The sequence below is a fragment of the Mustela erminea genome, chromosome 21 (assembly GCF_009829155.1).
Source record: "Mustela erminea isolate mMusErm1 chromosome 21, mMusErm1.Pri, whole genome shotgun sequence".
Lineage (NCBI taxonomy): Eukaryota > Metazoa > Chordata > Mammalia > Carnivora > Mustelidae > Mustela > Mustela erminea.
The window spans coordinates 2341555-2354245 of NC_045634.1; the positions used below are offsets into that span (position 1 = coordinate 2341555).

Sequence of the window (12691 nt, forward strand, 5' to 3'; positions counted from 1 at the left end):
GCTGGGGAAGCACTGAGGGGCTCCTGCTGCTAGGGGGCCTCTGCAGGAGGGGGCAACCTGTCCTTCTCGTCACGTCCCCCTCTTCCCCCGACTCCATCCAGAGGACACTGGTGTGTCCACTTGAGGGGGGAGGAGGTGACCACACGTGTAGCTGGTGGTATCTACAAGTTCTCTGTACCTCATTCACTCCTGATGCTGATACGAGGGCCCCCAGGGGTATTTTTAGGTAGGCCAGAGCACAGCATACACCCTTTCCTTGGGTGCCATGTCCAGGTGGGAAGGTAGGTTACATACCACAGAGGGAAAGGACACCAGGCTAGGCACACCGAATGCATAACACACATGTTAAATGCTGACTGCGTCTCCTAAACCAATGTGCCTCAGGATGTGTGGTCATGCAATGGAACGGGATATTTACAACTGGGCAGGAAAAAAGCCAGATGCACGACCGCTGTCCAAGCAGAGAGAGCTGGAGGGACCAAGCAAAGCTTTGAAGCACGGTGGGAACGGAACCTGCCTCAGAAGAAGGCTCTTCACATGAGGGTTTGCGAGGAGACATGCTAGGAAGGAGCATCACAAGCAAAGGCAGGGAGACTGGGCTGTACACAGTCTAGCTAGACAGTGTCACTTATGGAAGGCCCAGAGAGTGCAAAGCACGAGGAAAAGTTGGGGGATGGGCAAATTAGTCTCTATATCTGGTTATGAACGTAAGTTTTACTTCCTGAAGGTGAAGGATGTGACTGAGCACAGGCCCCCCCCTTAACTGTTGCTGAGCCCATGAGGATTTCAGAGGATGCTCGGAAGGACCTACATAATTACGTGATACAGACACAGGACCCGAATCATGGCGCCCCATGGGTCACCACTCTGAAACCTCTATTCCATTGAGCAGGTCATAAAGCAAGGGAGTCCAGTCCCCTAGTTGGTGGGCTAAGCAGGAAGCAGAAATGAACTCAGACTTCAAAGAACCTTTTTCTTCTTTATTTAAGAACTAGATAAAATAGGGGCGCCTGGGTGGCTCAGTCGGCTGAGCAGCTGCCTTCAGCTCAGGTCATGATCCCAGGGTCCTGAGATCAGTCCCACATCAGGCCTCCTGCTTAGCAGGGAGCCTGCTTCTCCCTCTCCCTCTGCCTGCCATTCCCCCTGCTTGTGCTCTCTGTCTGACAAACAAAATCTTTAAAAAAAAGAAAAGAACTCAATAAAATATTTAAACTCATTTAGCCCAGTGGCTTTCAACCTTTTTTTGCTTATTAAACTGCCGACCCTGTTTTTCAATCAAAATTTTACTGGTTGTTACCATCCACAGGCAATCTATGACCAAGTCTAACTGAGTCTCTTGCTAGGCATTTCTTGACTTATTTTCTACACCCTCACTGCTACCAGCGGCTCTGAGCTGCTTTTCACAACAGCCTCCTTACCTCCCCCACGACTTACCCTTGTACAGTGCAATACACCCTCCATGCTCCATCAAGGGTGGTCCCTTCAAAGGTTAAACCGGATCCCTCTCCAAATTAAAAGCCTTCAGTGTCTTTCTGGCCCTCCATGGACTACATCCTTTGCTTCATTTTCCTCTCCCTTCCCCTGCCTCTGGCCCTTCCTTGCATCTACGCATCCTTCAGGTCCCAGACTAGGTGAGGGCCTCCTAACCCGTATTCTTATAACACCTTGCACTTGCCCTCTGTAGCACTTGTCACAATTTTAACTTCTTAGTTCTCTGTGTAAGCGTGGGGTTAATGCCTGCTTTCTCGCTAACCTCTGAGCTTCTAAAGACCAGGGAAATGCTGGTCTTCTTTCCCATTGCATCGCCAGCTCCCAGCACAGTGCCTGGCAGACAGACATAGACTATACTCAGTCAGGACTTCCTGAATGAATGAGTGACTCACATAGAAGCCCAGTATTCAGACCAAGTAATGTAAAGAAGGGGTGGGGGGGTCAGAGCTCAGCTCCTTCTTGCTGGCCCGAGACATGTCATAGAAACTGTGGCTTCTACAGACCAGCATGAATCTAGTCTAAACTCTTTATTTTCAGATAAAATACTGAAGCCTATGATGTTACAGGATGTGTGTGAGAGCACATGCTAGCAACGCCCTTCTGACATCAGAGAAAATGACCCCATCCTTCCATTGGGCCTCCACTGGCAAAAAGCACCAACTTGAACAGAGTATGTCTCTGTCATACAACAATTCCTATACATCTGGGAAGCCTCAAGAAGGCCAGAAAGATTTAGATGCCAGAAGGCAAGGATAGAGAGGAGCCACAAACGGAGAGCCACCAGGGAACAGCTGAGAAGCAAACATGTAAACCCCATTTCTTACCAAGTACTGCAGGGTGCCCACAAAGGAAGTACAAAGACTGCCCTGATCCAGTTCCTTGGCATATCCTAGGTCAATAATTTTGTGTATTAACTGGAAAAAAAAAAAAAAAAAAGGAAAAATCGGGAGGATTATGAGGGTACCCTGTCTTCCTGTAAGAACTGATCGCTGACCAGAGCAGAGGATACTCTGAATTCCCAGGTTGTGTTAGAGCCTGAGTTCCTAAGAACCACTCAATACACAAGAAACCACCTTCAACACGGCAGATAGAGAGCAAGAGGAAATGTACACGGTAAAAATGCTCCAAAAAGCACATGTTCTCCTTTGCTCTGCAACTACTCACCAGAGGAAGGCAAAATGAACAGACTCTGCATCAGCCCTCAAGATTGCTAAACCTGCCATGATAATGTGAAAGACCTGCTCAGTGAATGCCCATAGTTCTCAAATCTTAGAATCACTGGCAAGAATGAGTGTGAACCAGAACCAGGGTGAGCGCTTGGTCAGTCATGGGTCAGGCTCAGAATGCCCACGGATGCTCCCCCAGAAGAGACTGAGTGGCCCACAGGTTGGGTTACTACATCCCACTCGGCTGAGCCCTTGCTTGTCTCCCCCAGCTAAAGGAACAAGGCTGCAAGAGGGCACGTGCTGAGCCCATGGGGAGGTAACTGCCACACCCAAGCAGGAGGGCCCCTGCGAAGGGTCCGCAAGACTGCAGGCTGGGCCAAGCCCTATGGGCAGGTACCAGCTCCAAATGCCTCCCCTGCGTCACAAGCAGAAACAGCTCAGAGCTGGTTTCCAGGTTAGCGTCAAAAGTTGCACTCTCGAACACACAGAAAACGAAAAGTCGATTTCTCGATTTCTCGGAGGCACTGGTCTCAAAGGCTGGGGCAGAGGCAGGAAGAGAAACATTATTTTCTTTATCACATTCCTGCAACTGGGGAAACTAACAATGTGACCCATTCAAACTTGCCTCCACTAACCAGCAAGAGCTTTTTGCTGAATTCTGTTTCAAATCAAAAGTGTTCCCACAGAATCAAAGCGAATACAAAGTCAAGGAAATGCAAATATAAACAAAGACACAAAGGGTGTTCTTTCTCTAGGAGAGCAGCTCCCCCGAGGCGAGGCGGTCCCCAGGACTTTCCCGGAAGGTCACTCACTCTTTGCTCTCCTTGCTGCAGGACGATGTTTTCTGGCTTTAGATCCCGATGGATGATTCTGTTTTCATGAAGGTATCTGAGTGCAGAGGCTGAGAGGGTGGAAAGGGGAGTCCATTTTCATTAAGCCTAAAAAATGTGCTCCACTTCAAAATCACCTGTCCTGTGAAAGATTGTGCCCTGACACGCACTCTTTCAGTGCAGATTCGGAGGGAGGGACAGGGCCTGGGGCAGAAGCTCCCAGGGTGACATGAAAGGAGTCCTGGTTACTGGAAAATTTGGAGAACAAGAATCTGACTTTTTCATACAAAGTCACCAATGAGTCTAAAGCAGTGGTCCCCAACTGCATTGCCCAGATCAGAAGCGTCTGAGCTTGTGAGAAATGCAAAATTCTGGGATGCCACCCCAGACCTACTAGCTCAGAAATGTTAGAGGTGTTTTAACAAGATCTCCAGGTAATGCTGATGAAGTTTGAGAAGGGGAACATCTCTGGTGTAGAGGCTCAAAAGTCTAAATTCCACAGGGAGGGTAAAGGAGAAGGGCCCTCTGGGCAGAGACCACTCTGCTCATCGGATCTTAGGTCCACGGATGTCCGAGCCGGCTTCAAGGAAGAAGTGGAAGAAGAGGCTATGTGCACACTCCACGCACCTCACGGTTCAACATGGCTTTACTATGTGCTCAGTTCTCTGCTAGGCTCTGGGAGGTACATAAAATAAGAGGCATGATACCCAAGAGCTCAGAATCCAGCTGGGAAGGAAGGAAGGAGCCTGCACGACCCTGGCTGTGTGGAGATGTGAGCGTGTTGTACGGGAAGGTCATGGCGCACAGCACCGGGGCTCCTGTTGCAGCCGGGCTCCAAGCCCGATGTCATCTGCACCCATGAAAGAAGTTTAATAACTTCAACAGAAGTCCTAGCTCATTGCACTACAAAAGACAAAAATGAGGAAATATGTGAAGGTGATAAAATTATCATTATTGGAGATGGTATGACTCTGTACTTAGAAACTCAATAGACGAGGGGCGCCTGGGTGGCTTGGTCAGTTAAGTGTCTGCCTTTGGTTAAGGTCACGATCCCAGGATCCTAGGATCAATCCCAGAGTCAGGATCCCAGCTTAGCGGGGAGTCTGTTTCTCCCGCTGTGTCTGCCTCTGCTCACACACTCCCTCTCTGTATCTCTCTGTCTCAAATGAATAAATAAAATCTTTCCAAAAATCTTTTAAAATTTTTAAAAAATAAACCAAAACAAAATGCCCTTTTCCACCTCTTCAGCCAGCAAGAATTTTAGATGAAAAATAAAGGGCAAATTTTTCTACATGGCTGGAAGGAGGAAAAATTGCCAGCCTTTTTGGGAAATACGGTAATATCTATTAAGTCTTAAAAATGTACATATTATTTGACCCATTATTTCTACCTCTGGTAACCTAGCTTATAAAGTCTAGTCATCTAGCTTATAAAGCTCCATAACATACACATAAGGATGCTTATTGCATAGCTTGGAGTAAAATACTTCGAAATAAACTGGAAGTCATCAATTAGGAACGGCTGACAAACGATGACAGAGCCACGTTACAGCAGACACCGGTCTCAAAATCTTTTAAGTTTACAGAGAATATAACTCAGATACAGATAATTCGAGTCAGAAGGATGACAAAGATGGCGGTTTTTTGTTTGTTTTAAAAAGGTAGTAAACAATGGGATGCCTGGATAGCTCGGTCAGTTATGCATCCGAATCTTGATTTCGGCGCAGGTAATGATCTCAGGGTCGTGAGATTGAGCCCTGTGTCGGGCTCCATGCTGGGGCTGGGGTCTGCTCGGGATTCTCTCTCTCCTCCTCCCTTTGCCCCTCCTTGCTTGCACTTTCTCTCTTAAAAAAAAAAATTTAAATTAAAAAAGGTAATAAGCGAAGACAACACTAAGATGTTCAACAGTGAGGCTTCCTGGGCTGCCACTGCCCGCCACCTGTCTCTCTCTCTCTCCCTCCTCTCTCTCTCTCCCTCATCACCCCAGACAGAATGTAGGCAAAGCAGGGATGTGGGCATTTCCTGTCTTCTCTGCAGAGCGGGAGAAGGCCTTCCACAGAAACCAAATTGCCAAACACACTGCATAAAGCCTTTCTTTCCTGAAAACACATCTCAAAGTCCAACCCAGATAAACAAGTGACTTCCATCTTACTAGGGGAGTTCCATTGCAAAATATTAAGCTAATTATGAAACATCTAATTACAGCTGCCCTTTTAACCCAGGCTTTGACCACACAGTTCCAGTATTTCATACTTGTTCCCTATTTTTCTTTTCTTTCATAACTGAATACAGAGGACCAGCTTAGGTCCAACGAATGTCTGAATGAAGTGAAAGACACGTTGCACAATATTCCACTCTATCTTGTTCCCAATTGTATTAACTTTTAAAGACGGATGCTTCTGGGGGGCGCCTGGGGGACTCAGTCAGTTATGGATCCACTTTCGGCTCAGGTCATGATCTCAGGGTCCTGGGACTGAGCCCCGCATCAGGCTCCCTCCTCAGCGGGGAATCTGCTTCTCCCTCTGTCTCCACTCGCCCCCCCTTGTTCTCTCTCTCAAATAGATAAATAAAATCTTAAAAAAAAAAAAAATTGATGCTTCTGATCAGCACTTTCATTTGTTTTACTAATTTTTTCCTTAGAGAAAAAGAGTGCAGGGGTCGGGGGGACGCTGGGGGGAAAAGGGACAGAGGAAGAAAGAGAGACAGAATATTAAGCAGACTATGCTGAGCCTGGAGCCTCACAACCCTAAAATCATGACATGAGCCCAAATCAAGAGTTGGATGCTTAACCGACTGAGCCACCCAGGTGCCCCTGCGTTTCCCTAATTCTTATTAAAGGATCAAGACAAAGGATAGTCAAACATTTGAATAACTGTGCAAACACAACCTTTCTGGCAGGGACGGGGCAGCTGAAGCAGATCTCGTGGCTGGCCGCCAGCCCTGCATGCAGCAACTCAACAAGTGTACATGCTGACGGACTCACAACAGGCCCATTTTGGTATCTGACCAGAGTGTCAGGGCATGATCTCTAAACATGTGGGCTGGTCTGCTCCAAAGCACAATGTATGGAAGTTAAGACGACGCACTGTGTTTTGAGCAAGTACACACACCCCGGCTAACGAAACTCCTCTGAAGTCAGATGTGCACATCTCACTGTATATACCGCAGGCCACAAGCTGGGGAGATGTCCCAAGGAGCCCCCCAGGGATGGAGGAGACCATTCAGATCGTCCTGCAAGCACCATTCCGTACACAGGCCTGATCGGGAATTGTCATCTGACCCTCAGTGCGGACGGACGCAAGCTGCTAAGTGAGCCACATTAATAGCTGTCGATTTACGTTTAAGCAACTGTGCACAGCAAACTTTAACCCTCGTCTCAGGACATTTGTTCTCAAATACTTTTGTCAACTTTATATTGTGTCTGGAAATAGAGAATTCTTCAGGTATTATTACATGTAGTTTGCTGGAGTGAATAAGATAGTCGAAATTTCGACTGGCAACAACCGGAACAGCTCCCTTTACTGAATCCATCTGTAAAAGGCACAGCCTGACTGTGTTACATTTTACAAAACAGAACCTGAGGTGCAGTGTCACAAAATGAGTCAAAATTGTCTCGAATTGGGAGAACCTAATTTAATTGGATGGAATATGAGAATCTGAGATGAAGAAAAATACTTTCGCACCTGAAAATCTGTTAAAACTCTAAACCCTTGGGGCACCTGGGTGGCTCAGTCAGTTGGGCTTCTGCCTTCGGCTCAGGTCTTGGGATCGAGTCCCACATCAGGCTCTCTGCTCAGGGGGGAGCCTGCTTCTCCCTCTCCCTGTGCTGCTCCCCCTGCTTGTGCTCTCTCGCTCTCTGTTGGATAAACAAACAAAAAAAAAAATCTTTTTTTTTTTTTTTTAATCTAAAGACTTAGTGATAGTGATAATACAGGTGTATAAAAATTGAAAACCACGTCATAGAACATAAAGCCTAAAAGTTACTTTCTCACATTCTAATTCTAGAAAAGAGTTATATAAGAAGCACTGACTCTGTGAACTTCTAAGCTACACAGTGACACTTCCTAGGATAGACTGCAGAGAGGGTCCAGGTTAAGGATTTGCCACAGGAGAACAACAGCCTTCTTTGTTATCCTTGTCAGGAATGGCACCTGGGTAGTTACCCCAGCTTTCCCTTAGCTCATGAGAAGACACAAATATCTAACCAAAGAATGCGACACTCGAGTTCTTACTGATGAACCAGAATTTCAAATCATAGCTCCCACATTTTTTTTTCAGATTATAAACCACAAATCAGGGATCAGCCAGGACCAGCTAGATTTCCATGCCGAAAAGCAGTTTTGTAAGAGATGTACTGATGAATCCCTACTTTCCACACCCCAAATTTAAAGGGATTACTAAACTCCCTTAGGAACATTAATTGTTTGGGGTGCCTGTCCTTTAAGCATCTGCCTTCGGCTTGGGTCATAATCCTAGGGTCCTGGGATAGAGCCCCATGTTAGGTTCCCTGCTTGGTGAAGAGTCTGCTTCTCCCTCTCCCTCTCCCCACTGCTTGTGCTTTCTCTCTCAAATAAATAAAATCTTAAAAAAAAAAAAAAAAGGAATATTCTTGTTTGGGATACATTCCATAGAAAAGAAATGGGAGGATAAATGGACCAAAAACAGAGAGAGAGAGATTAGATTAGAAGTACAACAGGATGTTTGCTCACTCAATAAAAACTGTGTTAAAAAAGAAATAGGGGGCGCCTGGGTGGCTCAGTGGGTTAATTCTCTGCCTTTGGCTCAGGTCATGATCTCGGGGTCCTAGGATCGAGTCCCTCATTGGGTTCTTTGCTCAGCAGGGAGCCTGCTTCCCCCTCTCTTCCTGCCTCTCTGCCTACTTGTGGTCTCTGTCTGTCAAATAAATAAATAAAATCTTTGAAATTTAAAAAGAAAGAAAGAAAGAAAGAAAGAAAGAAAGAAAGAAAGAAAGAAAGAAAGAAAGAAAGAAAAGAGGTCCAAAATGGTGCCCCTGATACTAAGGCCACATCACCAACAGGGACTTAAAGCCTAACCTAACTGGGCACTTGAGTGGCTCAGTAACTAAGCGCCTGCCTTCAGCTTAGGTCAGGCATCCTGGGGTCCTCGGATTGAGCCCTGCATAGGGCTCCTGGTTCAGCAGGGAGTCTGCTTCTCTTTCTGCCCCTCCCCTGCCTGTTTTCTCTCTCTAAAATTAAAAAAAGAAAAGTAAGATCTTAAATTAAAAAAATTAAAAATTAAAAAAAGACCTAACCTAACAGCTTTTCTTAGAAATATAATCTTAACTAGTTAGTCTAGAACTATCTGGTCAGCACTAGTGAGGTAATCTGCCTGACAGACCCCTGCTATCCCCCAAAGGAGGGTGACCTTGCCTGAAACAATCCACTCTTTGCAAGTGCCTTCTGTGTCATTCCCCCTTCTGTCTATAAGTGTTTCATTTTGTACAGCTCTTTGGAGCTCCTTTCTGTTGGCTAGATGGGAAGCTGCCCAATTCATGAGTAGCTGAACAAACCCAACAAGATCTTGAGAATTTACTCAGCTGTCTTCTGTCTTCAACATAATTGGTGACAACTGTGGGATCTGAAGGAAACTTCTGATAACTTCGGGAACAACAAGAAACACAAACATGATACCCTCGAACCCTTCAAGTTCTCCTTGCGGTCCCAGGGCCATTGGTAAGTCCTTCTTGGTTGTGAGTCTGATTCTTTGTACTAATGGGCAGTAAGATGGCTCCCCACCTCACAGGCTTTCCACAGATCCCCCATTTGATTGGCAACCCCAGCCCTTGGTTCAGTCCCCGGATTCCATGTTGGGAACTGCTGGCGGTTCAGCTCACAGTTCCCCATCTGTCCCCATTCTTTGGAGTCTACTCCTTTTGTCCTTTCCCCAGTCCCCAGTTCCACGTGAGGAATTGCTGGTGGTTACTCAGATTGGGTCCAAAGTGATTTGTGTAGATGAAGGCTACTGTTAATCTCAGAGGCCCAAATCCACGAAACTAGTGAGCACAACCAAGCATGTGAAAGCTGTTAGAATGCATGCTACCTAACTCTTGAGACTCCTGTGTCTTAGGCTAGTCACCTAACTAAAGAATAAATTGGTTACAGGTTGGGTCGCATTGACACTAGGGCACCTGCAACCTCAAGAAAATGTCCATGTGATGAGGTATCCCGTACAGTACCTTATAACTACCAAACGAGCAACATGTTCCCCTTAGGTATTAGGTTGGCTCCAAGGGGATCAAAACCTTAGCTTAAACAAACAAACAAATAAAAACCCTTAAATTCTGAATCGTTGAGGGCACTACCTTCCAGCAACCTGCTTATTTAATGGTTAAGAACTATGATTTGGGAAGCTATAAATATCTATAAAAATAGTAAAATCTTACTAAAAAACAACCTAGAATTACAATGGCCAATGTGGGAAACATTCCAATTAAACAAGGTATCCTGTTTTATTTGTTTGATTTGGGAACCCTTGCTTTTAAGTGTACTTCTTAAAAGCAAGGGTTCCCAAATCAAACAAATAGAACAGGATACCTATTTTAACAGATGTACAGAAGCTTCCAAAAGGTTTCAAGAATCCAAAATAGCTTCATTGAAAGTTTCACTGCAAAAAGGCTAATGAAAAATCAGACACAAAGGCATCTAAAACACCACCTAGGGGCACCTGGGTGGCTCAGTTGGTTGAGTGTCTGACTCCTGAGTTTGGTTTGAGTTGTGATCTTGGGGTTGTCGGGTTGAGCTCTGCAGTGAGCTCCATGTTGAATGTGGGGTCTACTTGGGATTCTCTCTCCCTCTGCCTCTGTCCCTCCCCTGCCATGCTCCTCTCTCTTGCTCAAAAAATAAATAAAACACCTAGGTCTTCTGCACTGGACCCTTCCAGGGGCACGTGATCAAAAAGCTGGCCTGGAAATCAATGCTTTATTGGCAATCAACTGGGACACTGGAAAAGAGGTCTTCTCAAAGGTTTTGGGCATGTCCTTCACATATCTGCCTCTGTAGGAAGGCCCCCAGTGACGCAACTCTGTGGGATTTTCTGGCAAAGTGCTATGTTATTCCCTTAACTAAGGGGAAACTCAAAACTAATGAAAATCCTTGCCAAGTTCTGGTAGACACTGGAGCTACATTCTCTTCTTTAAACCCCACGCAGAGTCTATAGATGGGACCCTCAAAGACTGGCAGAAGCCAGCTAAACTAAGAATTCCTACTAGAGGCTCTTCCTGCTGTCTCTCTCATCAGTAGAGAAAGAAGAAGGAAGTATCTTCCGCAACCTCCCTGGGGAGGGCTCTTGATTCCAAAGAATTGTTCAATACTGCCAGGAATATTTACTGTTTGTTCTAGCTCCGACTTGACAAAATATTTGGAAGAACTTTATTTATTTATTTATTTTTAAAGTAATCTTTCTACACCTAACATGGGGCTTGAACTTAGACAGCCCCGAGATTAAAGGTTGTAAACTCACTGTGATCAGAACGTGGCCAAATTGGAAGCTGATACTCAGAGGCTGATAGGAATTTTTTTTTAAGGCCTTCTCCCCTAAATGAAAATAAAACTATGTATCCAACGTGAAAGTAAAAAATTTCTGAAGCCTTTGTAGAAGAATTTGCTAAAACATTCCAAAGACAAACGGCTCCAAATCCAGAACACAGCAATCCTTTGACTTTGATCAGAAATCTTTTTCTTGATATTAAAAAAAAAGCAAATTAGAGATGACGCGGTTTAAATGGGGAGATCAGCCTATGCTATCATTTAAGTTACAGCCCAGTTCCTTGAGAAATTAAAAGAATCTGTCCTTTCCTTACAAATCTTTACAAAACCAGAAATGCAGCTCTGGAAACAATTCCAAGTCCACCTGTCCTTTTTACCAATCCCAAAACCTCCCCTAGTTTTCTCAGAAGTTTTGTAAGGAGTAGGAAAATTCAGACTTTAAGGAACAAAAGTACTTCTTTTTAAAAAAATTTTTTTTAATTTTTAATTTTTTAAAGATTTTATTTATTTGACATAAAGAGAGCGAGAGAGCACAAGCAGAAAAAGTGGCAGAGGAAGAGGGAGAAGCAGGCTTCCTGGAGCCTGATACGGGGCTCGATCCCAGGACCCCAGAATCACAACCCAAGCCAAAGGCAGACACTTAATTGACTGAGCCACCCAGGCACCCTCAAAAGTACTTCTTAGAGGAACTTGCATTCTTTCCCTGAGCCTTTGAGAGAGAAGTGCTCTACCTGGTTGGCTCCAGGAACTCTCATCTAGACCTTCCCCAATTCCTGGGACTTAAGAAAGAAGTGCGGGGAGGCTATTTACAAATACAAATTGCTGTAGAGGCTCCCTTGTTCCAAATCTGGTCGACAGTTTCCATACATTTACTTTTAAGGACAACTATAAATCTTCAGAGTATCCCCACAAATATTGGTAGAAAAAGCTTTAGACATCTAAGCAGATAACCTTATTTTATCTGCCAGAAACCTGATTTAGATCCAAATGCTCTTTTATAAACTAGTGAGTTTCGCATTCTCATACCCATCTTATTGCTAGAATTTTAAAGTGAAAGCTATAAGGGCTCTGTTGGCATATGCCTGTATGTTTACGGGGGCCTATACATATGTGTGTCATAGATATATGGTACATTCTTCCTCTGAACAGTACTACCAAAATTCATATGCAAAAGGGCTCTATTTAATCGGCTTAAAAACAAACAGGCATTTATATCAAGTATTCCTAAAATTCTCAGAAATAAAATAGAAATTAACCCCAATGCCTTTCAGGTTCACATGTTCTGAGAAAATATTCGGAATTAAAGTTAATTTAAGTTTGTTGACTCAATTAAAATAGACATGTCTTCAGTGTTGTCAGAATTAAATATAATGCCGACATACATTTAGTCTACATAGGTTTACAATTAAAATAACCTGATATTATCTACCTGATAATATGATACAAACATATGATAGCTATATTATATCGTCAACAGGAAAAATGACAGAATGAAGACTGACTTTGTCTAATGTCTCATGAAGTTTCCTTGGGTCATGAAACAAAAGTGTATGCTTCTAAAAATTATTAAATATATTCATACATTTGTCAACGTAATGAATACTGGTGTAACAGGCAGATCACAACTGCTTACGTATTAGTTTTCACTAGAAACTAAGGTTTCTAAGGGTTAAAAATTCTAAATAATATGTAATCAAAGC

General features: G+C 44.4%; 1 protein-coding gene across 3 annotated transcripts in view; it reads right to left on the reverse strand.

Annotated features, from left to right (window-relative positions):
- Nucleotides 1-12691, reverse strand: part of IKBKB (inhibitor of nuclear factor kappa B kinase subunit beta) — a 62129-nt gene that overhangs the window by 20621 nt on the left and 28817 nt on the right. For all 3 annotated transcript variants that reach the window (XM_032328868.1, XM_032328870.1, XM_032328869.1), the window contains exons 6-7: nucleotides 3470-3558; nucleotides 2316-2405 (exon numbers count right to left, since the gene is read on the reverse strand). In XM_032328868.1, the coding sequence (XP_032184759.1) occupies nucleotides 2316-2405; nucleotides 3470-3558 (179 nt within the window). The remainder of the gene's footprint in view (nucleotides 1-2315; nucleotides 2406-3469; nucleotides 3559-12691) is intronic.